Below are 26,171 nucleotides of genomic sequence, written 5' to 3' on the forward strand. Positions count from 1 at the left end.
TAAAACTCCTCAGAGAAATTTATCCTATGAAACTTTATGTAAGAGACATAGCAACAGATAGTATTTTCGATCATGATGAAACACCGAGACATACTTCATAGTACAGTTTTTTTATATTAACCTTTCATAAAAAGCAGAGAGACTAAGGTCATCTGGGAAGACATTTCAGCAGGGAACTAAAGTAAAACGGTTTTGCAGTGCTGTTGTCTGATCAGGGAGTAGACGCAGGAGTTGCGGGTAGGGAGTGTAGAGGAAGGGCCTGTTGGCTGCTCTCCATGGGCCTGGAATAAAACTCTTGGCTGAGCTTTGACAGGAGCTGGAGAGTAGACAATTGACACAGAATGCACAGCCTTCAATATCTGGCCCAGCCTAGGAAGCAAGTCTACCCATTAGGATACTGAAGAATGTCTGCCCAAAATGGCAATTTGGGTTTTGGCATAATTGATATTGGACTGTTTTTGTGTGGCTCATTGAAACAGCCAGGGCTTTGCAGCCAAGATAGACTTGGGTTCAGGCCCTAGCTCTGCCATTTGCTGCTGTGCTGCCCAGAGTGAGTCAATTCTCTCCTAACCTTAGTTTTCTATCTGTGAAATGGATCTAATAATACTTCCCAGCAGGACTGATATAGAATTGTGAGTGATGTATGCAAAACACCTGGCATAGTGCCTGGCACATGTGAATTGGCATTTTATCAATGGCAGCTCTTACAGTAATAATTACGAAAGGACCTTGTGCAGTAGGAGGGGAAGACACATGCCATCAAAATCAGGAGGTTGCTTATCTCCCACTGTGGCGGTAAGGTTTGCATGCAATTCCGTAAGAAGTTTTGTCCCATTTGGTAGGTAGCAGGTTAAAAGAAGGAGACCAGGACATTGCCCTACTGTAAACATTTGGGATCAGTAGTTGGTATATCCAGAACTCATTCCTACGCCTCCCGGTGTTTAGATAAAGGGCATGAGAATCAACATCAGGATCCAAAGTCTTCCCGGGTGAAATCAAGGGATGAGGCCCTACCACTGTGATAGGGGTGGGGACACCCGGCCTGAGCACCCAGAAGCCTAGGACTGTGATAAAGAGGAGGCTGGGTGGCCAAGAGACATGAGGGCATTTGGAGAAATCTTGGAAGCTCTCCAGCAAAGGCTGGGAAAATTGACCAGTGGGACCTGAGCTCACAGGAGGGGAAGGATAGGTCAGAGGTTGACAGGTGCCAAGGGAAGGATCAATGACGTAGGTGGCTAAAAATTCCACTGCAACCCCCTACTGGCAAATCCCTCCTGGTCTTCCCCATTCTCATCTTAAGCGAGGAGACCAGGAGCTGGGCTCCCATCCTGGTGCTGCTTTTGTTTGTTTGTTTGTTTGTTTGTTTGTTTGAGACGGAGTCTCGCTCTGTCGCCCAGGCTGGAGTGCAGTGGTGCGATCTCACCTCACTGCAACCTCCGCCTCCCGGGTTCAAGCAATTCTCCTGCCTCAGCCTCCTGAGTAGCTGGGATTACAGGCGCCCGCCACCACGCCCAGCTAATTTTTGTATTTTTAGTCGAGACGGGGTTTCACCACGTTGGCCACGCTGGTCTAGAACGCCTGACCTCGTGATCCGCCCGCCTCGGCCTCCCAAAGTGCTGAGATTACAGGCATGAGCCACCGCGCCTGGCGGTGTATGATCCTGAGCAGGTCACTCATTCTAATGAGATTGATGATACCTGCCTTGTGGGGTTGTTGAGTTAATTCAGTAAAGTTGATTGTGGGAGGAGCTTTGCACATGACAAAGCAAAACACAAATACTGTGTTTATTGGAACAGTCACAGGTTTGAAAGGCAAAGCTGCTTCTCAACCTTCTGGAGTCAGGAGGACTGAATTTGGTACTGCCCAGGAATATTCTATGGGATTGGATTGACTTCAGGCAGTTGGCTACCTATTCTCGACCCCTTTGCCTTCCCTTGATTCTCACTTCTTTCATTTTCTGCACCATCTGAGGTTGCTGGTTAAGCAGTTTCAAAGGAGCGTTTCAAGTTCTTCCCGTTTTCTTTCTCGGCAGCAGCCTGGGTCCCGAATGACAACAGAAACGTGCTGCCCTCTGGTGGCCACCATTGAGCATAGCGCCTCAGCTGGGACGCAGGAGTCACTCAGACACTTGAAGCTGATGCTACCGTGCTAAGTCTCCGGCAGCTGAAACGCTTCCTCACTTTCTGAGTGCCTTGAGTTCAGTTAGCTGAACCCTTCTCTTTCCCCCAGGGCCTGGAGACCTCCTGACACACTCGGTGTGGGTGGGGGGGTCTGGTGGGTGAGGCTGAGCGCCCAGAGCAGCTCCCCTTCGTGGGGCAGGATTTCCTGTTGCTCAGAGTGAAGGAACCTTGACCTCCCTTTCCAGGCCTCACCCTCCCTCCCACCAACACTGGCATGGAGTGAAACTCCTTGTGCTCAGACTACAGCCTGTGAGTCTTGGGCTCCTTGGATTGGCCTCAGTGGCTGGGCCCTGGTTAGAAGGCCCGTGTGGACAGAGGCTCCAGATCAGCCCCCGGCGCGGGAAAGCCCAGCCTGACCCCCGGGGCTTGATGGAGAGGCAGAGCCCGGAGTGGTGGGGGAGGGGCCTAGGAAGCACCACCTTCAGGGCTGACCCTGAGCACTTGTCTTTTCTAAGCCTCAGCTGTCGGCTAGCAAACATGAAACTATAAAAATGTAAGGCTTTGGGGAAGTGGTGATGGGGCCAAGAGGAAGTGAGCAAGCTGATTTTGTGCAACTCTGCAGACGGCCGTGGGGTGGGAGACAGCCTTGGGCAGAAGCCCCACCTTTCGCCTGCCTGACATCCGGTCTTAGCTGCCCGTGGACCAGCTCTAGGGCTCCAGAGGCCTTTTCCCTGGGCTCCTGCTAACACTACATCTTGCTGTTTTTGTAGGCTGGCAACTGGGGTTGTTTTAGGGTTTTCTGAGAAGCTGCAAAGGATCAGATGAATCATCTCTGCTGCCAGCCTCTCAGATTATTAAGCGGAACCCCAAGGGCAAGGTTGCAGCCTTGTGGTTGAGCTGTGCCCAGTGGCATCAGACCCAAGTAGGCCCCAGGCCAGGGTTTGGGACAGGTGAGGCCTTTCCCCTCCAGTCACTGTTCCTGTGATTTAAGCCAATGGTTTCTCCTAGATCTTTGCTTCCCTGATGGAGTTCAGGTTCTTTTAGTAGAATTTTAAAATTTATTTTTAATTAAAAAAAAAAATAGAGGTGGGGTCTCAGTATGTTGGCCAGGTTGGTCTTGAGCTCCTGGCCTCAAGCAATCCTCTCACCTCAGCCTCCCAAAGTGCTAAGGTTGCAGGCTGAGCCACCACACCCAGCCTCTTCTAGTAAAATTGAAAACAGCCATGGCCTTTCTTTTAGGTGGGAAATTCTCCTGAACCACAGTTAACTACAGTTAACATATATATATACACACACACACACACATATATGTGTGTGTATATATGTATATATATGTATATATGTATGTGTGTGTATATATATGTATATATGTGTGTGTATATATATGTGTGTGTGTATATATATATATATTATATATATATATATATTTTTTTTTTTTTAAGAAAAAAATCGTACCTTGATCCAATAAAAATGGTTTCCTTTCTGGCCCAGAGCTCACCTTGGGGCCCCAGCCTTACCAGCGACCTGCTCATGCAGTCATCTCTCTGGTCCTGCCATCTCTTCCTAGCTCAGAGCAGTTGCCAAATCTACATTATACTTGTGCTTTGTGCCCATAGTCTTGGTGGCTACTTTCTTTTTTAGATCTGAGAATACTGATCTCTACTGATTTTGATAGCATGGCAACATCAAACCCAGGGACTCCTTGTACTTTTGAAAGGTTTGTAGAGTTTATTTGCTCATTTACTTACTGAGGGCTGCCATTCAGAACCTGGGCTCCGAAGCAGAAGCCTGGGTTTGAATGCTGGCTTTGCCACTGCCTAGCTTACAACTTTGGGCAAGTTATTTAACCCCGCTGAGCCTCAACTTGCTCAGCATAATGGTAGTATCTATTTCATTCGAGAGCATTGAATGAGTCTGTGAATAGAAGCTGCTTAACACTGAGTAGTTGGTATGAGGCAGAGCACTTAAGAGTCCTCGCTGATTTATTGTTTCCTTATATACCCAATGCCTAGTTTATGCCACCTGATTCACTGAAGTGCTTTCCTATTCATTCATCAAAAATGTACTGAGCACCTATGATCTGCCAGGCATCATAGTAGGGGCGAGAAATGCAGAAATGGAAAGTGGTGGTCCCTGTCCTCCAGGAACTTACAGGCTAAGCGGGGAAGTCATATACACACAGCACAGTGCGGTCCCAGAGGAGAGGTGAAGACTGGGAAGTTTTCTTCAAGGTCCTTTTGGGTAACAGTCTTGGAGGAAAAGTATTTGTTTTCTAGATGGACTTCGGGGAGAAGGGCCCTGCAAACCAGACAAAGAGTGTGTGCACAGGGGAGAGGAAGTGAAAGAGAATGACTCTGAGCCACGAGTTGCTCAGTCTAGTGCAGCCAATGGTGTCTGTGCGGACCCAGGTGACAGGAGACTGCAGAGGCTGGGAGACCCATCAGAAGGGTATAAGCCACTCTAAGGAGTCTGGACTTGATCCTAAGGCAATGTGTAGACCAAATGGTTTAGAAGGGGCAGGGGTCATCCTGGGCATCGAGCTCTGGCGTGGTTCCTCTGGTTGCCTGAGGCACCGAGTAGGAGGCTGCAGCATCTCCTACTTGAGATGTGATGAGGCACATGACCAAGAGTGGCTGTGCGCCATGGGCTGTGGGTGCAGCGGTAGGAATGGGCAAATGAAGTGACCTTCTGCCCCAGCCTCTCTGTCCTCTTTCCCAGATTGCCTTTTGGTTTTCAATCTACGGTCAGGTTCCAGGCCAAAATGTTAAGTGACTGTGAAAGTCCTTCCCCTCTGTTCTCAAATCACCCCACCCAGCAGTGATGGACCTTGTCTATTCAGAGAACATGAAGGAAGGGCTTCTCTTGTTCACAGAAAAGAAACCCCCATGGTATGTGCAGAGAATTCTGAGGGTAGAATTCCCAGATGGGCAGAGGTGGCTGGGCTGGTGACCCTAAGTGTGTCTCCTGCCTTTATTCTCTCTAGTGGGTTATTCTTTCATGTGGTATCTTGCCTACAGCATGCTGTGTTTGGACACAAACCCCTTTCCTTGGTTTCTCTGACCCAGCTGAGATGGACTGATTCCAAAAGAACTCACCTATGTACTAGGGTAGGGGAGGGAGGGTTTTTTGCAGTATTTAACTAAGGTTCAAAGAGTGCTATATAGTGAGAAAGGCTTCTTTTTTTTTTTTTTTTTTTTTTTTGGCAGAGTGCTGCCTCCTAGAAATTTCTCTTGGTAACTTCCTTCTCTGAAGCACAGATAAAGAAAACAATTACAGTAGAAACATTTATGAGAGACACATTGGAGGCCGATGAAGCTTTTCAAGTTCCAGCAGTGCAGGGATGTGGGCAGAACTGACATTGGAAAATACTAGAATGATGGAAATTCAGTTGGAGAGGACTGCCCTTTTTAATGTCTGGGGAGTTTGCTCAGGGAGAAATGACAAGTCTGGCGGGGACAAGTATGGGATTTGGTAAGACTTGGATCAACTTGGGATACAGGGTGGGGGTCGGGAGTGGAATCAATGAATGATGCCAGAGCAGATCAACTAACAAGAGGACCCTGATGAGCCCCAGGCAGAAGCGTCTCCCTTATGCCCCACTCCGAAGTGTTTGTTAGTAAACACCAGAACGCCATTGTTGTTACTGCTGAATTTTATTTTGGGCTGTACATATTTAGATGCTTAAAGTAAAAATGATAAAGCCCTCAAGCCACTGTGTGGGCTTGGGTCCAAGTGTTCCTTCTTGCTGCCTCTCTAACATGCCTGGTTAAAATAATCCCTTTGGATGGTGCTGAGAAGCACCTGAACCAGGTGGGCTCCCCAAATAACAATGGCGTGCAAGTGTCTGGTTCCCAGAAGTTGGTGACTAGGTAAGCAGCTTCAGGGAGAGGGGGCTGATTCCCAGACAGTCGCCTGTTCCTGCGGGGATGGGGCTGAGGCTTGGGGAGTGTGGGCAGGAGGATATGCCATTTGATTCTGTTGCACACGTTCTTTTCCCTTCTTTCTGTATGTCTGGTCATTCTGCTATTCTGTCGTTCCTCACATAGGTTGGACATTGGCCGGCTGCCAGCATAAGTGCCAGTGTGATTTTGCTAGGGTGTGAGCTGAGAAAGAGAGGTGGAGGCTAAGCAGGTGTGATGCTTCTCAGAGGTGCTGAGTTTTTGCCCTTCTGAGCAGGGAATCTTTGCTTATCCCTTTGACCAAGGATCTTTGCTGCAAAGGCTGGGTATCGGCTGTGCTCAGCAAAGCGTCAACTCGTGCAAGAACTTAGCAGGAATAGTTCTGGCTAAGGTTAGGAGGCTGCCACCAAAGTCTCTTTTTTGTTCCTCTGCTTCTCCCGTTTGCCTCCTTATCATGAGATCTCTTTGCTAAGCTGGCAGAAAGATTGCGTAGTCAGTGCTTCCAGCTCCGCTCCCACCTGATCCTGCACTGTCATCTGGTCCCTGAATGAATGAACTCTGATACCCAATCTTGTCTCGAGCCTTCTCTGTGCCACTCATGGCTCCTCTTCTGCTCTTTCTATCTTTTTGCTGAGAGTTCTGGGCTCTGTACTTCCTCTTGGCCCATCTCACTTCCTGAAACACCCCTGAAGAGGGTTGCTTATCTTGATGGAACTCAAAAAGCCAAAAAGCTGCAGGCAGAGGCCTTGAGGACATCTGTTTGGGGAACTAAGAGCAGCAGCACTTTCAGATTCAGTCCATATAGAGCTGTCCTACAGCGTTCTGGAAACTTGAGGATGTGCGGCGCATAAAGGGGCTGGAAGTGACCCACCTGTGATGAGCCCTTTCGAAGGAGAAGGGTTTCCAAGAGATCACCCCACCAGAAAAGGGTAGGAATGAGCAAGTTGGGAATTTTAGACTGTCACTGCACATGGACCTCTGGGAAGACGTCTGGCGAGAGCTAGGCCCACTGGCCCTACAGACGGATCTTGCTGGCTCACCTGTCCCTGTGGAGGTTCCCCTGGGAAGGCAAGATGCCCAACAACAGCACTGCTCTGTCATTGGCCAATGTTACCTACATCACCATGGAAATTTTCATTGGACTCTGCGCCATAGTGGGCAACGTGCTGGTAATCTGCGTGGTCAAGCTGAACCCCAGCCTGCAGACCACCACCTTCTATTTCATTGTCTCTCTAGCCCTGGCTGACATTGCTGTTGGGGTGCTGGTCATGCCTTTGGCCATTGTTGTCAGCCTGGGCATCACAATCCACTTCTACAGCTGCCTTTTTATGACTTGCCTACTGCTTATCTTTACCCACGCCTCCATCATGTCCTTGCTGGCCATCGCTGTGGACCGATACTTGCGGGTCAAGCTTACCGTCAGGTAGCCTGCGGCGTGGGGTGGGCAGCAATTGAGGCAGCTGGGAAATGAGGCTACAAAGCCCAGAGCCCAGACTTTTTGAGTAAAAGTGTATCCAAATTGGCCCTTGATCTTGAAAGAGGGCAATAAGTGTCTTTTTGTGATATGGTCTGTGAGGGGGTTAGCAACAATGGGCTGGGATTCAGGAGCTAGAATCAGAGGAATGCTCCAATCCTTTCTCCACTGACTAGGGGTCGGTGCTCAATCCCTCCAGCTATAATTACTAATCCTTGGCTAAAAATGATGAAATCTTGATGCATCTTTAATTAGTAAAAAATGCTCTTCAGTTTTAAAAATGATAAAAGCCTACTAGATAAGACTTATTATTTTAGGAGAAGCAGGCAGATAAACATGAGAGGAGATAAACTGATGGTTCTGTTGTTTTGCAAATGTAGGTTATTATTTTATCTTTGCTTCCTATTCTGTGCCTACTTCAATGTTGAGAAAGGGATTCTTGGAATATATATATATTCCAATATATATATATATTTATTATATTAAATATACATATCCTATATATATTTATTATATTAAATATATATATCCTATATATATTTATTATAATATATATATCCTATATATATTTATTATTATATATATCCTATATATATTTATTATAATAGACATATATCCTATATATATTTATTATAATAGACATATATCCTATATATATTTATTATAATAGACATATATCCTATATATATTTATTATAATAGACATATATCCTATATATATTTATTATAATAGACATATATCCTATATATATTTATTATAATAGACATATATCCTATATATTTAATATAATAGATATATATCCTATATATATTTAATATAATAGATATATATCCTATATATATTTAATATAATAGATATATATCCTATATATATTTAATATAATAAATATATATCCTATATATATTTAATATAATAAATATATATCCTATATATATTTAATATAATAAATATATATCCTATATATATTTAATATAATAAATATATATCCTATATATATTTAATATAATAAATATATATCCTATATATATTTAATATAATAAATATATATCCTATATATATTTAATATAATAAATATATATCCTATATATATTTAATATAATAAATATATATCCTATATATATTTAATATAATAAATATATATCCTATATATATTTAATATAATAAATATATATCCTATATATATTTAATATAATAAATATATATCCTATATATATTTAATATAATAAATATATATCCTATATATATTTAATATAATAAATATATATCCTATATATTTAATATAATAAATATATATCCTATATATATTTAATATAATAAATATATATCCTATATATATTTAATATAATAAATATATATCCTATATATATTTAATATAATAAATATATATCCTATATATAATATAATAAATATATATATCCTATATATATGTATATTTTTCCTCCTCCTCCTGAGATGTGAGAGCTTTTTTCGTAAAAATATTCTTCATTACACGTGACCATATGAATAGAACGAACTGCCAAATGGAGAAATCTACTTCCCCGGGTGACCTAAATTGCATTGGTCTCGTGTTTCTCGTCACTTCTCTGGAGGAAAGAGCAGAGTGAGGGAGCTACAAACAAGCTTTAGATGTAGACAGTCTGGGTTCAAATCCCAGATTAGAGATCTGATCTTGAACAAGTTGTTTAACTTTATCTCCTTTGGTTTCCACTCTGTATCACAGTGGTTACGATGCTCGGAACTCAGACTTACCTTGTTTTAGTTTTAGCCCCACCACTTCTAACTTGTAGAAGTTACTTGTTTGTGTTTCACTTTTTAATCTACAAAATGGGGATAATTGCACTATCCTCATAAGATGAAATGCGTTAACATATGTAAAGCTCTTAGAAACATACCTGTCACACAGTCTGTGCTCAATAAATGGTGGCTATCATTACTATTATTTTCACAATTGCCATCAATAAAATTGAGGTTATAATAAAATATCTCCTGTTTGTTGTGAGATTTAATTGAGATAAAAATCTACTGATACTTAACTATATTTGTTTCCTTTTTGTGGTCTGTATAGGCTGCTGTCAGGAAGGACAGTTTAAGGAGCAATGGGGACTCTTACTGTATGAGTCCTTTAAGGTCTCTGAAACACTTCAATACAATTTTGTAACTTCATTGATTCATTTAACTCAAATACCAAGTATGGATGCCCATGAAGATAGAGAAGCAGGAGCAGGCACAGGTAGAGGGGAAGTGTCGGGGAGGTATAGTATAATTTATGAGAATCTGCACAACAGCCAAACAGAACAGTGCCAACAGCAGGCAAGCTTGCTTTGAGAATATCATTTCTCACCAGGCAGACAATCCTAGGAGACTTAGATGAATCTCAGCTCCCAGGAACTGAATAATTCTTGGGCTTACACCTTATTGGGAACAGAAGGAGTAAACTGAGTTTAAGGGGGACTTAAACTGCTGAATTCACCTGTGGATGTTTTTGAGTTAAAAAAAAAAAAGAAAAAGAAAAGATAGGTAACAGTTGTATAGCTCTCAGTAAGTGGAGCCCTGAGTGGAGCACGTAAGCACTTGACTCTAGGCAACATCTTCCTTATCCATTCAAGAGTGTTCTTCTTTAGAAAAGTCCCCAGAGAAGTTTCCTGGATTTTTCTCCAATCGTTGTCTGCTCATCTTGTCTTCGTATCCAGTGGAGTTTAGCTGGAATCACCATAGGATATCAATGCTGCCCTCTCTTAGCAGAAGATTGGAGAATTAAGAGAGTATATGCCTTATCTCACCTCTCTCTCTCTCCTTTACCAGCTCCATCTCCCCTACCCTTTAGCAATTACTGCTGTGGACTCACTGACTCTCTTCATTCACACAGATACAAGAGGGTCACCACTCACAGAAGAATATGGCTGGCCCTGGGCCTTTGCTGGCTGGTGTCATTCCTGGTGGGATTGACCCCCATGTTTGGCTGGAACATGAAACTGACCTCAGAGTACCACAGAAATGTCACCTTCCTTTCATGCCAATTTGTTTCCGTCATGAGAATGGACTACATGGTATACTTCAGCTTCCTCACCTGGATTTTCATCCCCCTGGTTGTCATGTGCGCCATCTATCTTGACATCTTTTACATCATTCGGAACAAACTCAGTCTGAACTTATCTAACTCCAAAGAGACAGGTGCATTTTATGGACGGGAGTTCAAGACGGCTAAGTCCTTGTTTCTGGTTCTTTTCTTGTTTGCTCTGTCATGGCTGCCTTTATCTATCATCAACTGCATCATCTACTTTAATGGTGAGGTACCACAGCTTGTGCTGTACATGGGCATCCTGCTGTCCCATGCCAACTCCATGATGAACCCTATCGTCTATGCCTATAAAATAAAGAAGTTCAAGGAAACGTACCTTTTGATCCTCAAAGCCTGTGTGGTCTGCCATCCCTCTGATTCTTTGGACACAAGCATTGAGAAGAATTCTGAGTAGTTATCCATCAGAGATGACTCTGTCTCATTGACCTTCAGATTCCCCATCAACAAACACTTGAGGGCCTGTATGCCTGGGCCAAGGGATTTTTACATCCTTGATTACTTCCACTGAGGTGGGAGCATCTCCAGTGCTCCCCAATTATATCTCCCCCACTCCACTACTCTCTTCCTCCACTTCATTTTTCCCTTGTCCTTTCTCTCTAATTCAGTGTTTTGGAGGCCTGACTTGGGGACAACGTATTATTGATATTATTGCCTGTTTTCCTTCTTCCCAATAGAAGAATAAGTCATGGAGCCTGAAGGGTGCCTAGTTGACTTACTGACAAAAGGCTCTAGTCGGGCTGAACATGTGTGTGGGGTGACTCATTTCCATGCCATTGTGGAATTGAGCAGAGAACCTGCTCTCGGAGGATGCCTAGGAGATGTTGGGAACAGAAGAAATAAACTGAGTTTAAGGGGGACTTAAACTGCTGAATTCACCTGTGGATGTTTTTGAGTAAATAAAAGCTAATAGCTAACTGAAGTGTAGCTCTTTGCTGGGGTAACTTGGGGCTTAAAGACCCAGCTGGCTGTCTTTGGCACTAAGCTTGCTTGCTACTTGGAGCCATGTGTTGGCATACTCACCTTCTTACTCGTAGCCCCAGAACACCCTGATCCTTATTCCTGGGTTCATCAGAGCATTTGTCAGCTTTATGAACCATTCATCTATTGTGAGAGAAAGAATCCTATTCATTTCCCCTGGTGTTTCATTCTCACAGGAGTAGTGGGGGTAGGGCAAAAAGAGACAATGGATAGCTATTATTTGTTGAGCCCTTTTCTTTTCTTTTGTTTCTTTATCTTTTTTTGAGACAAGGTCTCGCTCTGTCACCCAGGCTGGAGTGTAGTGGCTCGATCGCAGATCATTGCAGCCTCAACATCCCTGGCTCAAGGGATCCTCCCACCTCAGCCTCCCAAGTGACTGGGACCAGGTACATGCCATCAAGTCCAGCTAATTTTTTTATTTTTATTTTTTATATAGACAAGGTCTCTTTATGTTACTCAGGCTGGTCTTGAACTCCTGGGCTCAAGTGATCCTCCTGCCTTGGCCTGCCAAAGTGTTGGGATTACAGGTGTGAACCATTGCACCTGACCTGTTGAGCACTCTCTATACACTAAGTACTTTGCATGCATTATCTCCTTTGATCCTGACAATCTGTGAAGTAGGTACCACTATAATGATCATCTCCATTTTGCAGAAGAAAAAACTGAGGCACAGGGAAGTTAAGTAACTTGTCCATAGTTTCATGATTAACAAATAATAGAGCCAGAATTTAAGCTTAACCCTGCCTTACAGGAGAACTCAAGCTTCTTGCCACCTATTCTCAGACATAAAGAGGAACTTGTAACATTAAAGCCCAAACTTTCAAGCTCATATTATGTACAATTAACAGATAGGCACAAACTACAGCTTTGTACGCTTGAGGACTTCCAGATTTTTGCCTTAGCTACTATTGCTGATCTCTAATTAATCAGGATACTAGACAGGATGGAGTGCCAGTCACATCTTCTGAGCACTGAATGTGGCTCTAGAGATTCAAGGTGTCATCTCTGGTTTGATCTATCCAAATTTGCTGCTGTGAACTCTCACTTTCAAGAAAATATTTTAGCTAGACAAGAGCAACAAGATGGAGATTTCAATTAAACAACATCAAAGTGGGTAAGCGTATCTGAAAATGAGATTAATTCTTAGCCAGTCCTGAAGGTTTATCCTGAACCTACTTTTAGGCCAGAGCCTGATAACCAAATTTATCTTGTTAACATTTCATTTCAGCAAAGGAGCTTTGCTTCTCCTCCTGTCAGCCCAGGAATCAAGAATTCTAGGTGTTTCCCCTCTAATTTGTGGTATTTAAAAGGCACTTCCAGGATGAGGCCCTAGGTTTATTCTAGGGCTTTGGGTGTCTCAGGCACACTGTTCACCTTGGAACAACTTTTGCCCCATTGGAGAAATGAGAGGAAGGGTCCTGCTGCCCTCAGTCTCCTGGTAATCCCCGCACCATGCTTCTTAATTTACAAACAGCTTCTAACGTAGATACGCTACGTTGTACACTACGTTGCCATAGAAACACTTAACACTGCCCTGTTTTTTAAAACTTGATTTAAATGGACCACTTCCCTCAAGACAAAACAGCGTTCTGTCCTGAGTCATTTGGTATCCTTAGCTTCTGAGTTTCAGAACTGCTTTTACTTTTTTCTTTTCTTCCCTCTTCCTCCTCCTCCTTTCTGTCTCTCTCTCTCTCTTTTTTTCTTTTCCTGATTGCCACAGCTTAGCAAGTCCACTGATGGCTTGCTGGGAGTTGTGTTTTTTATCTTTGTCTAACGGGAATCTCCTGACTTAAGGTGTTCCATAAGCCCAGGAGTCCGTACAGTGAAAATAATTGTCTTTCGAAGTAAACTCAAAAAAGATGAATGAAGAATCACTGGTGAGGAGCTTGGTTAGAAGGGACAAGATCCACTCTGGTTTCAGGTTTAGAGATTAGTGTTACAGGAGCCGGGTGCAGTGGCTCATGCCTGTAATCCCAGTACTTTGGGAGGCCGAGGCGGGCGGATCACGAGGTCAGGAGATCGAGACCATCCTGGCTAAAACAGTGAAACCCCGTCTCTACTAAAAATACAAAAAATTAGCCGGGCGTGGTGGCGGGCAGCTGTAGTCCCACCTACTCGGGAGGCTGAGGCAGGAGAATGGTGTGAACCCGGGAGGCGGAGCTTGCAGTGAGCCGAGATCGCGCCACTGCACTCCAGCCTGGGCGACAGAACGACACTCCGTCTCAAAAACAAAAAAGAGAGATTAGTGTCACAGGAATCTCCTGGGAACCCCTCTTCTGGCTTGCTCTCTCAGCTAAATGGTAAAGAATAACTGCGGGCTTTTATTCTAAAGGAATAAGATTTAAAAGGCCACCCAGACAAAACTGAGGTTTGCTTCCTCCCTTTCCTCCATATGAATAAGCTGGAACTAGGGTGGATGTTGAGCAACTGGGTTTATTTGCCTTATTTTAAAAATCAAGACAACTGGGGGGAAAAGTAGAGACCCATCTAATGAGAAGAAGCAAAGACTTTTTATTCTGAGCTTGCTATAGCAAGGAGGTCAGCTGTAGTCACTTGCATTTTGGCAGAGACTCAAAGGTAGGCAGAAGAGTGGGAAACATTTATAGTAGCATAAAAACACGAACTTAAGCACATTAAAATTTTAATGAGTTTATTTGAGCATTCAATGATTCATGAATTCGGCAGCACCAGACTACAAGTGGTTCAGTGCTCCACCAAAGGAGGTGAGAGAGGAAACTTTCATGAGGTATTTGTGAAAGAAAGACAAAGAAAATATATTTTATTGGTTAAAGTGGAAAATCCCTAGTTTGAGGTTAGTTTAGTGGTTTCTGATAGGTTAAGCTTAAGTTTTGTTTTACTGTTTGCACTGAGTTGGGTTTCAGTTTGCTTTATGTAGGAATCCAAGGCACCAGAGCCATCTTCGACTAATGGCCGTCCGATTAATTTTTTTCATCAGTGAAAAAAGGGAAAGGTTTTAGGTGTGCCTTGATTGGAGGCTGTTGGCTTGGGGAAGCTGTAGGCAGGGTAACTAGAAGTGGGGCAGCCTATTTGATTAACTGGGGGCACACATTTGGCTTTCTTGGTTGATCCTAAGTTGAAACTGGAGACAAAAATTAGGAGAGTTTTCAGTTATTAATCAAGTCCTGGGTATTTTTTAATGTCTCTTTTTAAAAATTTTAATTTTTTATGTTTTAAACTTTTATTTTAGGTTCAGGGATACCTGTGCAGGTTTGTCATATAGGTAACTTCATAGGTTTGTTGTATAGATTATTTCATCACCCTGGTTCTAAGCCTAGTACCCAACAATTATTTTTTCTGCTCCTCTACCTTCTCCCACACTCCACCCTCAAGTAAGCCCCTGTGTCTGTTGTTTCCCTCTTTTTCTCCATGTTTTATCATTATTTAGCTCTCACTTATAAGGGAGGACATGCAATATTTGTTTTTTTGTTACTGCATTAGTTTACTAAGGATAATGGCCTCCAGCTCCATCTATGTTCCTGCAAAGGACATGATCTTGTTCTTTTTCATGGTCACATAGTAGTCCATCGTGTATATGTACCACTTTTTAAAAATCCAGTCTGCCATTGATGGGCGTTTAGGTTGATTCCATGTCTTTGCTATTGTGAACATACACATGTATGTGTCATTATGGTAGAACAATTTATATTTCTTTGGGTATATACCCAGTAATGGGATTGCTAGGTTGAATGATAGTTCTGTTTTTAGCTCTTTGAGGAATTGCCATACTGCTTTCCACAAATTAGTTATACATGAATTGAACTAATTTTATTTAGTAATTGGTTCAATTAGTATACTAGTTGAACTAATTTGCACTCCCACCAACAGCGTATAAGTGTTCTCTTTTCTCTGCAGCTTCACTGGTATCTCTTATTTTTTGACGTTCTCATAATAGCCATTCTGACTGGTGTGAGATGGTATCTCATTTTGATTTTGATTTGCATTTCTCTAATGATCAGTGATATTGAGCTTTTCTTCACATGCTGTTTGGCCACATGTATGTCTTCTTTTGAAAAGTGTTCATGTCCTTTGTCTACTTTTTAATGGGCTGTTTGTTTTTTTCTTGTAAATTTGTTTAAGTTCCTTATAGATGCTGGATATTAGACCTTTGTCAGATGAATAGTTTGCAAATACTTTTCCCATAATATTTTTGCTGTGCAGAGAAGCTCTTCAGTTTAATTGGATCCCATTTGTCAATTTTTGCTTTTGTTGTGGTGGCTTTTGGCCATTTCATCATGAAATCTTTGCCAGTTCCTATGTCCAGAATGGTATTGGCTAGTTTGCCTTCCAGGATTTTTATAGTTTTGAGTTTTACATTTAAATCTTTAATCCATCTGAGTTGATTTTTGTATATGGTATAAGGAAGGGGTCCAGTTTCAATCTTCTGCATATGGCTAGCCAGTTATCCTAGCACCATTTATTGAATAGGGAGTCTTTTCCCCACTGCTTGTTTTGTCAGTTTTGTCAAGGATCAGATGGTTGTAGGTGTGTAGCTTTACTTCTGGGTTCTCCATTCTATTCCATTGGTCTATGTGTCTGTTTTTGTACCAGTACCATGCTGTTTTGGTTACTATAGTCCTGTAGCATAGTTTGAAGTTGAGTAATGTCATATCCTCCAGCTTGGTTCTTTTTGCTTAGGATTGCCTTAGCTATTTGGGCTCTTTTTTGATTCCATATCAATTTCATTGGTAGTTTGATAGGAATCACATTGAATCTGTAAATTGCTTTGGTCAATATGGCCATTTTAATGATATTGATTCTCCCTATCTATGAGCATGGAATGTTCTTCTGTGTTTTGTAATTCTCATTATAGAGATCTTTCACCTCCCTGGTAAGCTGTATTCCTAGGTATTTTATTCTTTTGTGGCAATTGTGAATGGGATTGCATTCCTGATTTGGCTCTCAGCCTGGCTGTTCTTGGTTTATAGGAATGCTAGTGATTTTTACACATTGATTTTGTTTTCTGAAACTTTGCTAAAGTTGTTTATCAGCTGAAGGAGCTTTTGGGCTGAGACTATGGGGTTTTCTTGATATAGCATCATGTCATCCAGAAACATGGATAGTTTGACTTCTCCTATTTAGATGCCCTTTATTTATGTCTCTTGCCTGACTGCTTTGAGTCCTGGCCATTTTGGGTTGATTGTTAAAGGGGCCATTGTTTGGCTTTCTGGCTTAAGATAGCAATCCAACTTCCTATAAGTCTGACTTACAGCAGGCTGGCTTACTATTTATTGATTAGCAGTTGGTTTCCTGAGCAGGTTGCTGCAGGTTGCAGGTCAGGATTCTATTTTCATATATGGTGTGGCCATAGTCCACTTGTATATTCAGTTTCTTTTAACCAAATGCACATTTTCTAGAGAAACTCTGCTCTTAGCTACTATAGCTGAGTATGATGGGAATAAGAACACTTGGGCTGCATCTTGCTCCAACTACTCAGATGACAGATATCTGTAAAGACCCTTTGTAAATTCTAATATGCTCTACAGTTTTACAGTATTATAACTATTGGGAAAGCAGCACAATGTTTGTTTTCCTCCCAGATTTACCATCAAATCATAGTGGCTCTACTAGCTGTGTGAATGTGGGCAAGCGACTTAAGCTTCTGAGCCTCAATTTTCTTCATTTGTAAGATCAGATTAATAATACCTGTGTCGAAGTTGTTTTTGTTTTTTGATTTTTACTTTTTCTTATGGAAAACTTCATACATACAAAAGTAGAGTGACTATGTCTTAGTCTGTGTTGCTATAAGAGAATACCTGAGGGCAGGTAATTTATGAAGAAAAGAGGTTTATTTGGCTCACAATTCTACAGGCTGTATAAGAAGCATGGTGCTGGGACCTGTTTGGCTTCTGGTGTGGGCCTCATGCTGCTTCCACCCATGGTGGAAGGCAAAGAGGAGCCAGTGGGCAGAGATCACATGATGAAAGCAAGGGAAGCAGGGTGGGGGGAGGTGCCAGAGTCTCTGAAACAATCAGCTCTCATGGGAACTAATAGATTGAGAACTCACTCATTACCATGATGACAATGATGGCACCAAGACATTCATGAGGGATCCGCCCCCATGACCTAAACACTTCCCACGAGACCCCACCTCCAACATAGGGGATCAAATTTCAGCATGAGGTTTGGAGGGTCAAATATGCAAACTATAGCAGACTAGAAGAACGACCCCTTATTTATCTATTATCCTGTTTGGTAGTTATCAAATTATGGCCAATCTTATTTCATTTGTGCCTGTATCCACTTACCCTGCCTGACTATCTTGAAATTTTAGATATTAAGTTATTTCATCTACAAACTTTTCATTTTCTATTTCTAAAAGATGTTTTAAAAATTATTTGGCTTATTCTTATTGCCTATTTACCTTCCTATTTATACATCTAAATAGAATGAAAGTTAATTCTATGGAATTAATACACCAAGTAATATTCAGAATACTAGTAGACACATCATTCATTCTCTGTAACTCTGGCACTTTCATTTACTTTAGAGATACTTTTTTTTTTTTTTTTTTTTTTGAGACAGCATCTCACTCTGTTGCCCTGGCTAAAGTACAGTGGCATGATCTCGGCTCACTGCAACCTCCGCCTCCCGGGTTCAAGCGATTCTCCTGCCTCAGCCTCCTGAGTAGCTGGGACTACAGGCACGCACCACCATGCCTGGCTAATTTTTGTATTTATAGTAGAGATGGGGTTTCACCATATTGGCCAGGCTGGTCTCGAACTCCTGACCTCGTCATCTGCCCACCTCAGCCTCCCAAAGTGCTGGGATTACAGGCGTGAGCCACCGCGCCCGGCTACAGACACTTTTTCATGTCTTGGGCATTTTGCTGATATCTGTGCACAATCCATTTCTCTTTTTGCTGCTTTCTTTGGTTTCATGTTGCCATCTCTGAGCAATGCTGAGTGTGTTTGTTTTGCATGAAGTATTGTCAGAGATAAGGACTGCCTCTTAAAAATATAACAACAATATTTGCATTAATTATTCATTGCTGTGCAACAAATTACACCCGAAACTTAGAGGCTTGAAATAGCAATCCTTTATCATCTCTTATGGTTTCTATGGGTCAGGAATTCAGGGGACATTTTGGTTGGGTGGTTAATGCATGGTGTCTCACGAGGGTGCTAGGTCTGCAGTTCTCTGAAGGCTTGACAGTGGCTGGAGGATCCACTTCTGAGATGACTGTCACATGTCTGGTGAATTGGTTTTTCCATATGGGCCCCTCTGTAGCCTACTCAAGAGCTTGGTGGCTGACTTTCCCAAGAGGGAGCAGCATGAGAGACTAGGGTGAAAGTTGCACGCCTTTTATGACCTAGCCTCTGAAATCACATGCCATCACTTCTGCCACATTTTATTGATCACACAGGCCAGTCCTGATTCAGTGTGGGAGGGGACTACATAAGGGCATGAATTCCAGGAGCCATCGTGAAGGTTGGCTATGGCAATGCCATTATCACATCTCAAAAAATAAATTGAAGAATTATATCCTAATAGTATCATTGTCCATATATTCTAAATTGTTTGCTTCAATCAGGATCCAAATAAGTTCCACATATTATAATTTGTCGTATGTCTCTTAAGTCCCTTTTGATTCATAGATTCTCCTTTCCTTGCTTCCTTTTTTATTCATGTAATTTGTTTGTGAAACTCATAGAGGTTTTTGATGAGGAGCAACTGAGGTGATGTAGATAAAAACCTACCATCATGAAGGCTTGCTGCTTGCCCACATGCTGACTTCACATGAATTAGAGACAGGCTCCCCTTCCTCCAGAGAGGACATTATTGCATAACCTGGACAATCTATGTATGACCCTTGATGGGATATGCTGGCTCTGGGATGTGATAAGTAGCACCCAGCTTAACTTCACCTGAGAGGTGATTCAATAATTCAAACTTTTAAAGCCAGTGGTCAGAGCACATAAGTCCCATTAGAATCAGGAGAAGCTGCTGCTGCATAGATGAATCTCCTTGCTTTGTCCCAGCTCTTCTCAGGAAAGCTTTCAGGAAGTCTGAAGACCGCAGCCCAAACTGCGGCCACCCACACTTCCACCTGCTCACGTGTTCCAGGTCCCAGGCACGCAGGCTACTGACAGCTGGCATGCGCCACCCATGGCCATACTCCCCAGATGAGCCTGCAGTGTCCACTTGGGAGCTGGGTTAGTTAGAAATCTGATTACTAGGATTTCTCTCAACTGTATAAGAAATTGGGCCTCCAAGATTGGTAGACAGACAAAAGGAGTGGCCTCTGATGATGCCAGGACCATTGGCAGCAGGACAGGTCACAGTAGAGCACATACAAATGGGTACCAGTGATGGCTGTGTGCATGTGCTTTTCTGAGTGTGGGCCAGAGCCCATTTATGCAGGAGGGAGATCTCTACTGCCCAGAATTTTCTTGGTTGCCCCGTCAGTAAGTTTATGTCTATGAAGAGCATGTGGTGTGGTGCATTGTGCAGTGTATCTATACATGGCAGCACTGCTTGGACTAACTGGTTGTTTTCCCTTTTCACTGGTCTCTTCAAACCAGGATAAAGCCATATTAAGCTCAAGCATATCTGTTTCCCTTAAACAGATTCAGAATTCCTGGGCTCCCTGGGTGCATTCTATCATTCCAGTTGAAAGTTTGCTTCCTTCCAGTCATGTGGCTCTTCATTCTACTCTCCTTGGCTCTCATTTCAGGTAGGATGGGGGATGGAACAGCTCCAGCCCTTTAAGCTGTGGCCTTTCCAGAGACTTTGCACTGAAGTCCTCACCTACTTGGAGTCCCTGCTTATTAACTCGAACCATCTAAGGAGTGGGATGGGAAAATAAAAGGCGATGAAAATAGGTCTCGTCCATATTAGTTCTTGTTCTTAGCTCAGATAAGAGAGTTTGTGAGGAAATTGAAAAGCTTGACTAAAATGATGACTCTGCACTCACTTTGGCAGCACATATACTGAAATTAGAATGATACAGAGTAGATTAGCATGGCCCTTGTGCAAGGATGACATGCAAATTAATTATGCATTCCATATTTTTCCCCAGCATCTCCACTGGAATAAAATAAAATGAGAGCTCTGTATTTTCTTTTAGTTTACCCAGGTTCCCCCTTCCCCCTTCTCCCCTCAAAAATATATGTGCACATATATGAGGACACGACTTTCCCCTTTCCACTTGTGCTTGACCCCAAAGATGAGACTTGGAACACTGGCCTTTTCCCAGCTCTGTCTGACCTTCAGTTGTGTGGCATTTAGAGTTGCTGAACCTTTCTCTGGGTCAGCATTCATACTTATAAACTGAAGATCATGCTATCTTCCTTGTGGGGTTGTTATGAAAACAAAATGTTATAAAGAAACTGAGCCTGCATTTTAGTGGTCTTTGCTATACTTCTGGAAGGCTGAGAGAATAATGGGCTCTGCTGTCTCATCTCCTCTTCTTGGTCAGACACTTTCCCTACCATGGTCAAGCTGGACATGGTGTGCGTGACTTCCTCATTGTGCAATATCCTGAGATGATAGAGGTGCCTATGCTGGTCTTGTACGGAGGGAACATGAAGTTCTTCTCCCCTAAAGACAGAACATGACTTCCTCTGTTTTCAGCCCTGTGCAGCCAGCAGAAGCCTCCAAACATCACTTTCTTTCTGAGGGTGCTAAGGTAGGGTGGGAGCTAGGGACAGAGGGCCTCCTAACGGTAAGCCTCAGGCTCTTCAAGGCCCTCCGTCAAGCAATGGTAGGAGGCCTCCATATTTCACCCACCCTTAGGCCAGGGAAAAAGACTTCTCCAGAGTTGCTTTATTAGTTTGCTAGGGCTGTGATAACAACAACGGCAACAAAACCACAGTCTGGGCGGCTGAAACAATGGAAATTTATTTCCTTATGTTATGAAGGTGGTAAGTTCAAGATCGAGGCATTTGGCAAGTTTGGTTTCATTCTGAGGCCATCTCTCGGTTTGCAGATGATTGCCTTCTGGCTGTGTCCTCATGGGCCATTCCTCTGTTTGTATTGTCAGTGTCTTAATCTCTCCTTTTTATAAGGACATCAGCTGAATTGAATTAAGGACTACCCCAATGACCCTATGTTAACTTAATTATCTCTTTAAAGGCCTTATATCCAAATACAGTCACATTCTGGGGTCACTGGAGGTTAGGACTGAAACATATGAGTTTTGAAGGGGACATAGTTCAGCCCATAATAGTTGCCAATCAAAAAGAGGCAAAAATCAGCCTCCGATTCTTTAATTAATTATCCTTCAGGAGGGCAGGAGCTGCAATGTTTTGAGAGAACAATGGTGTGTGTGTGTGTGCACGTGTGTGTGTGTGTGTGTTTTCACAGATGCCATGGTCATGGATGAAAAGGTCAAGAAAAGCTTTGTGCTGGACACGGCTTCTGCCATCTGCAACTACAATGCCCACTACAAGAATCACCCCAAATACTGGTGCCGAGGCTATTTCCGTGACTACTGCAACATCATCGCCTTCTCCCCTAACAGCACCAATCATGTGGCCCTGAGGGACACAGGGAACCAGCTCATTGTCACTATGTCCTGCCTGACCAAAGAGGACACGGGCTGGTACTGGTGTGGCATCCAGCGGGACTTTGCCAGGGATGACATGGATTTTACAGAGCTGATTGTAACTGATGACAAAGGAACCCTGGCCAATGACTTTTGGTCTGGGAAAGGTAAGGAGCCTGCCTGGGGTCTGGCTGGATGTAACCCACAGCCATGGGTGTTTGCTGCTAAGAGAGCACTCTCTGAAGCCAGTGAGCCCCAACTCAGACTCCCACTGGGTACTTTGGGCCTGCCTGGCCTCTCTCTTCCTCCAGCAAACATAGGGTGGTCATTAACAGTGCTGGGGAATAGCTGGAAGTTGGGGACAAGGAGGGTGTCTGCACCCTGGGGCACTTTTAGAACTTCTCTTCCCTTACAGAAATCTGGTTTAAGGACCTTAGAAGAGGCTGACAGGGTCTAATAGATGTGAGATCTTTATGTTGAAAGGCTTTGAAGTTGTTATTAAATGTCTGTGTGAGAATCGCTTGAACCAGGCGGCAGAGGTTGCAGTGAGCCGAGATTGCACCACTGCACTCCTGCCTGGGCGATAGAGTGAGACTCAGTCTCAAAAAAAAAAAAAGTTTGTGTGCCTTGTGGGTCTAGAATCTTGAAGATTAGATTCTTGAGAGGTGTCTGAGGCTGCAAAAAATGACCCACATGCCTGGTAACTGTCAACTTAAATAATTTAATAATATACGGAGGTAGCCAGGTGCGGTGGCTCACTCCTGTAATCCCAGCACTTTGGGAGGCTGAGGTGGGTGGATTGCTAGAGCCCAGGAGTTTAAGACCAGCCTGGGCAACATGGAGAAAGCCCGTCCCTACAAAAAATACAAAAATTAGCTGGATGTGGTGGTGCCTGCCTGTAGTCCCAGCTACTTGGGAGGCTGAGATGGGAGGATCATCTGAGTCCAGGGAGGTTGAGGCTGCAGTGAGCCGTGATTGCACCACTGCACTTCAGCCTGGATGACAGAATGAGACCCTGTCTCAAAAAATAATAATAATAATTTACAGATATAAATTTCATGGTCCAACTAGTAAGCACCCTATTTTGCTTTTAAGGAATGTGCAGTTTATATTTGGAGACCACTGGGAAGGTGTGGGTGGAACTGGAACCCATAGCAGAAAAGTCTGAGTTAACAAATTACGACTCTTGGCTGGAGCTAAGACATAGGATTTCCAGATGTTCACTCAGGTTCCTTCTGTTGAATGATGAAAATCTCCTTTTGCACCAGAAAACCTCTGTCTCTCAGACAGAGGACTTATGGAAGGCACTAGCCTTTCTTTTTTTTTCTCTCTCTTTCCCCTGTGCCTTCTTCTTGTTTCCATTTCTAGAAAGGATGTCCTTTTCTATCACAGTCCAGAGCACAATGCTGGTAGGAAAACAAACCAGAAGGGCTTAAGGGGTGCCCTTGGAAACCTGTCCCCATGCTAGAAAGAGAGTTTTGCTAACACTTGACCAGCTAGTGATTGATTCAGCAAGCATCCTACGGAATGTAACATCTTTCACACCCACAGTGTTTCTACTTTGTGTTGTTCTGCTTTTACTTAACTGTGCAACTTGACCTGAATCTTAGGCTCAGACAAGAGAACGTTCCCACCTGAACGTACTCCTTAGTTTAAATGAAACACAGACCTCTCCCACGTCTTATCAGAGGGGGTATTGTAGGTGGTCATGGTGCCACTGCTCCCATTGGGTTTTGGTGGCTGTCATAAGAAAAACATGGCAATTACATCACCAGATGAGCAGTTCTTTAAGGATAGGATTGGCCCTCTTGTGCCTCTGGCATCCCCTCCTATGGGGAGGAGACCTCAGTTTAGGACTGTAACCATGGGCCACTTCTAGTCTACGTGGGGCCTTTGTTCAAATCTGGAAAAGGGGCCCCTTCCTTCAGGTGCATGGAGTCCAGTGGTAGGGTGCATGGCCTGGCAAGCAGAGTGTGGGCTAAATGTCGGCCCCTGCTTGTCCCCTCAGCCTTGTTCCCTGTGCAGGGCACATTTATACAACTGCGTGTGGTACCTCTGCTTTACTCTGGAGTCAACCAGGGGACTCACTCTCTGGAGACAGAATGACAGGCAGAGCTGCAGCTGGGAGGCAGAGGCAGGACCTGGCTATGGGCCTCACCTGACTTAACAAATCCTTTCTGATTCAGACCTATCAGGCAACAAAACCAGAAGCTGCAAGGCTCCCAAAGTTGTCCGCAAGGCTGACCGCTCCAGGTGAGTCATAGTCTTGGCGGATGAATGGGCTTGGGGCGGTGGGGTGGAGGTAGGGGCTGGGGTGGCAGCAGTATGATATGACAGTTGATTTGCACCAACAACTTTTCTACTGCACATTATTTCTCCACCTTAACTATGTATCCTTAATCTGAGTATTTGGTTTCCTCAAAAAAAAAAAATACAGTTTAGGACTCTTGGTTGCAAGCAGCAAAAAAGCCCTCTAGCTATTTTAATTAAAAGGGGACATTTATCATAAGGAGAGAGAGGTGTTTCAAATGCAGGAGCAGGGATGTGGCCACCCTTGGAAATTGTCAGGAACATCATCACGAATTTACCTCAGTCTCTAATCTGCTTCGAATCTGTGTGTTTCCTTCCTTCTGTCTCTGTATTGCCCTTGTATATTTCTCTTTTTTCCCCTAATAGTCATCCATTTATGGTTCCTAAGTTTATTTCTCCCCCATTCAAGAGACTGGCCAGTCTGAGACTGGATTCTCCTATTCCCAATCCACAGTTAATTTCTGAGGAAGGGGTTCATTGGCCCAGCTTAGTCAGATGCTCAGCAGGTCCCATCGAGGGTGGTCCAAAGGACAGGGTCACTCTAAAGGAATACGGTTCCCAGAAGCTACTGTAACTGGGTTGGGGGGTGGGCAGGGGTGCAAATCCCAGAAAAAGGGATCCAGAGCTGAGAATCAATAGGCAGTTTCTTCCAAGCAACATGAAATCTGCTGTGGTTCCTTCCAGGACGTCCATTCTCATCATTTGCATACTGATCACGGGTTTGGGAATCATCTCTGTAATCAGTCATTTGACCAAAAGGAGGAGAAGTCAAAGGAATAGAAGGGGTAAGTAGCTATTGTTGAGGGAGGGGGTGGGCAAGAATTAGAGAAAATGAAAGAGGTCAAGGAGCAGCTTTCAAATGAGTGAATGAGAGCCTCTTCATATTGCCTGGTCACCTGGAGACCAATGCAGCCAGCCATGGGCTGGGGTAGATATCTGCTTGATGGTGACAAGGCATCACGAGAAGCGACAGAGGGAGCACTGGAGCTTTCTTAAGTGGATACATGTGTAGGTCAGGAAGGAAGGAGGTCCTGAGACAACCACACCAGGTTCCCATCTGCAGAGCCACCTACCTCCCCAGCACACAAACTTTGGGCTCCTGTCGAAGGAATGAGCTTCTGGGACCCCTGGGTAAGCAGGTATAGAAGAGTCTCCTTTTTCATATACACAGGATGTTGCCCTGTTGCCCAGGCTTGAGTGCCGAAGTGTGATCATAGCTCACTGCAGCCTCATGCTCCTGGCCTCAAGCCATCCTCTCACCTCAGCCTCTCAAGCAGCTGGGCCCACAGGCACCTGCCACCATGCCTGGCCAATTTAAATTTTTTTTTTTTTTTTTAAGACATTGTCAAGCTCTGTTGCCCAGGCTGGAGTGCAGTTGCTCGATCTCAGCTCACTGCAACCTCCACCTCCCAGGTTCAAGCGATTCTCCTGCCTCAAGCCTGATCTTTAGGTCTCCCCATCCCTAAATAGAGAAGGGACTGTGTGCCCACCTTTCCCTTTAGGGCAGCATCAGAGACATGACTGGTCAGTAAGACAAGGCTGGTCTTACTGTTCAGAGAATCCTCCAGCATGTGGCAAATATGCCAACCTCTGAAGTGTACACAGAGCAGAAAGAACATTGCACAGTTGCCACTGTTTGGCTAATAGCAGTTTTGCATTTTTCTTTTTATGCTCAGAAATCACAGGAACACCTTAGGCAATGAAGAGTCTGTAGGCATAATTAAAAACAGACTGCAACCTCCCTTGGGTATGGAAATGTAGAAGAACAATATTTCAGAAAAAGACAGAAAGACACTCCTAGTAA

General features: G+C 43.5%; 1 protein-coding gene and 1 non-coding gene across 7 annotated transcripts in view; both read left to right on the top strand.

Moving 5' to 3' along the window:
- The window catches only part of LOC100980598 (adenosine receptor A3), an 83,436-nt gene that overhangs the window by 53,227 nt on the left and 4,038 nt on the right, over positions 1–26,171 (top strand). Inside the window, exons 1-5 of one of the 6 annotated variants that reach the window (XM_003810684.5) lie at positions 5,768–7,442; positions 20,139–20,245; positions 21,877–22,224; positions 24,244–24,310; positions 25,052–25,152. In XM_003810684.5, coding sequence (XP_003810732.1) covers positions 7,093–7,442; positions 20,139–20,245; positions 21,877–22,224; positions 24,244–24,310; positions 25,052–25,152 — 973 coding nt within the window. In that variant the 5' untranslated portion in view covers positions 5,768–7,092. Of the gene's footprint in view, positions 1–4,530; positions 5,592–5,767; positions 7,443–10,359; positions 11,487–20,138; positions 20,246–21,876; positions 22,225–24,243; positions 24,311–25,051; positions 25,153–26,171 lie in introns of those variants that run through there. The other 5 variants (XM_008963023.3, XM_055102801.2, XM_034933580.3 and 2 more) reach the window with 5 other exon arrangements.
- LOC112438297 (U6 spliceosomal RNA) lies at positions 20,478–20,584 on the top strand. The gene has a single exon (XR_003026754.1). It is a non-coding gene; the product is annotated as a U6 spliceosomal RNA (small nuclear RNA).

This window comes from Pan paniscus, chromosome 1 (genome assembly GCF_029289425.2).
Source record: "Pan paniscus chromosome 1, NHGRI_mPanPan1-v2.0_pri, whole genome shotgun sequence".
Lineage (NCBI taxonomy): Eukaryota > Metazoa > Chordata > Mammalia > Primates > Hominidae > Pan > Pan paniscus.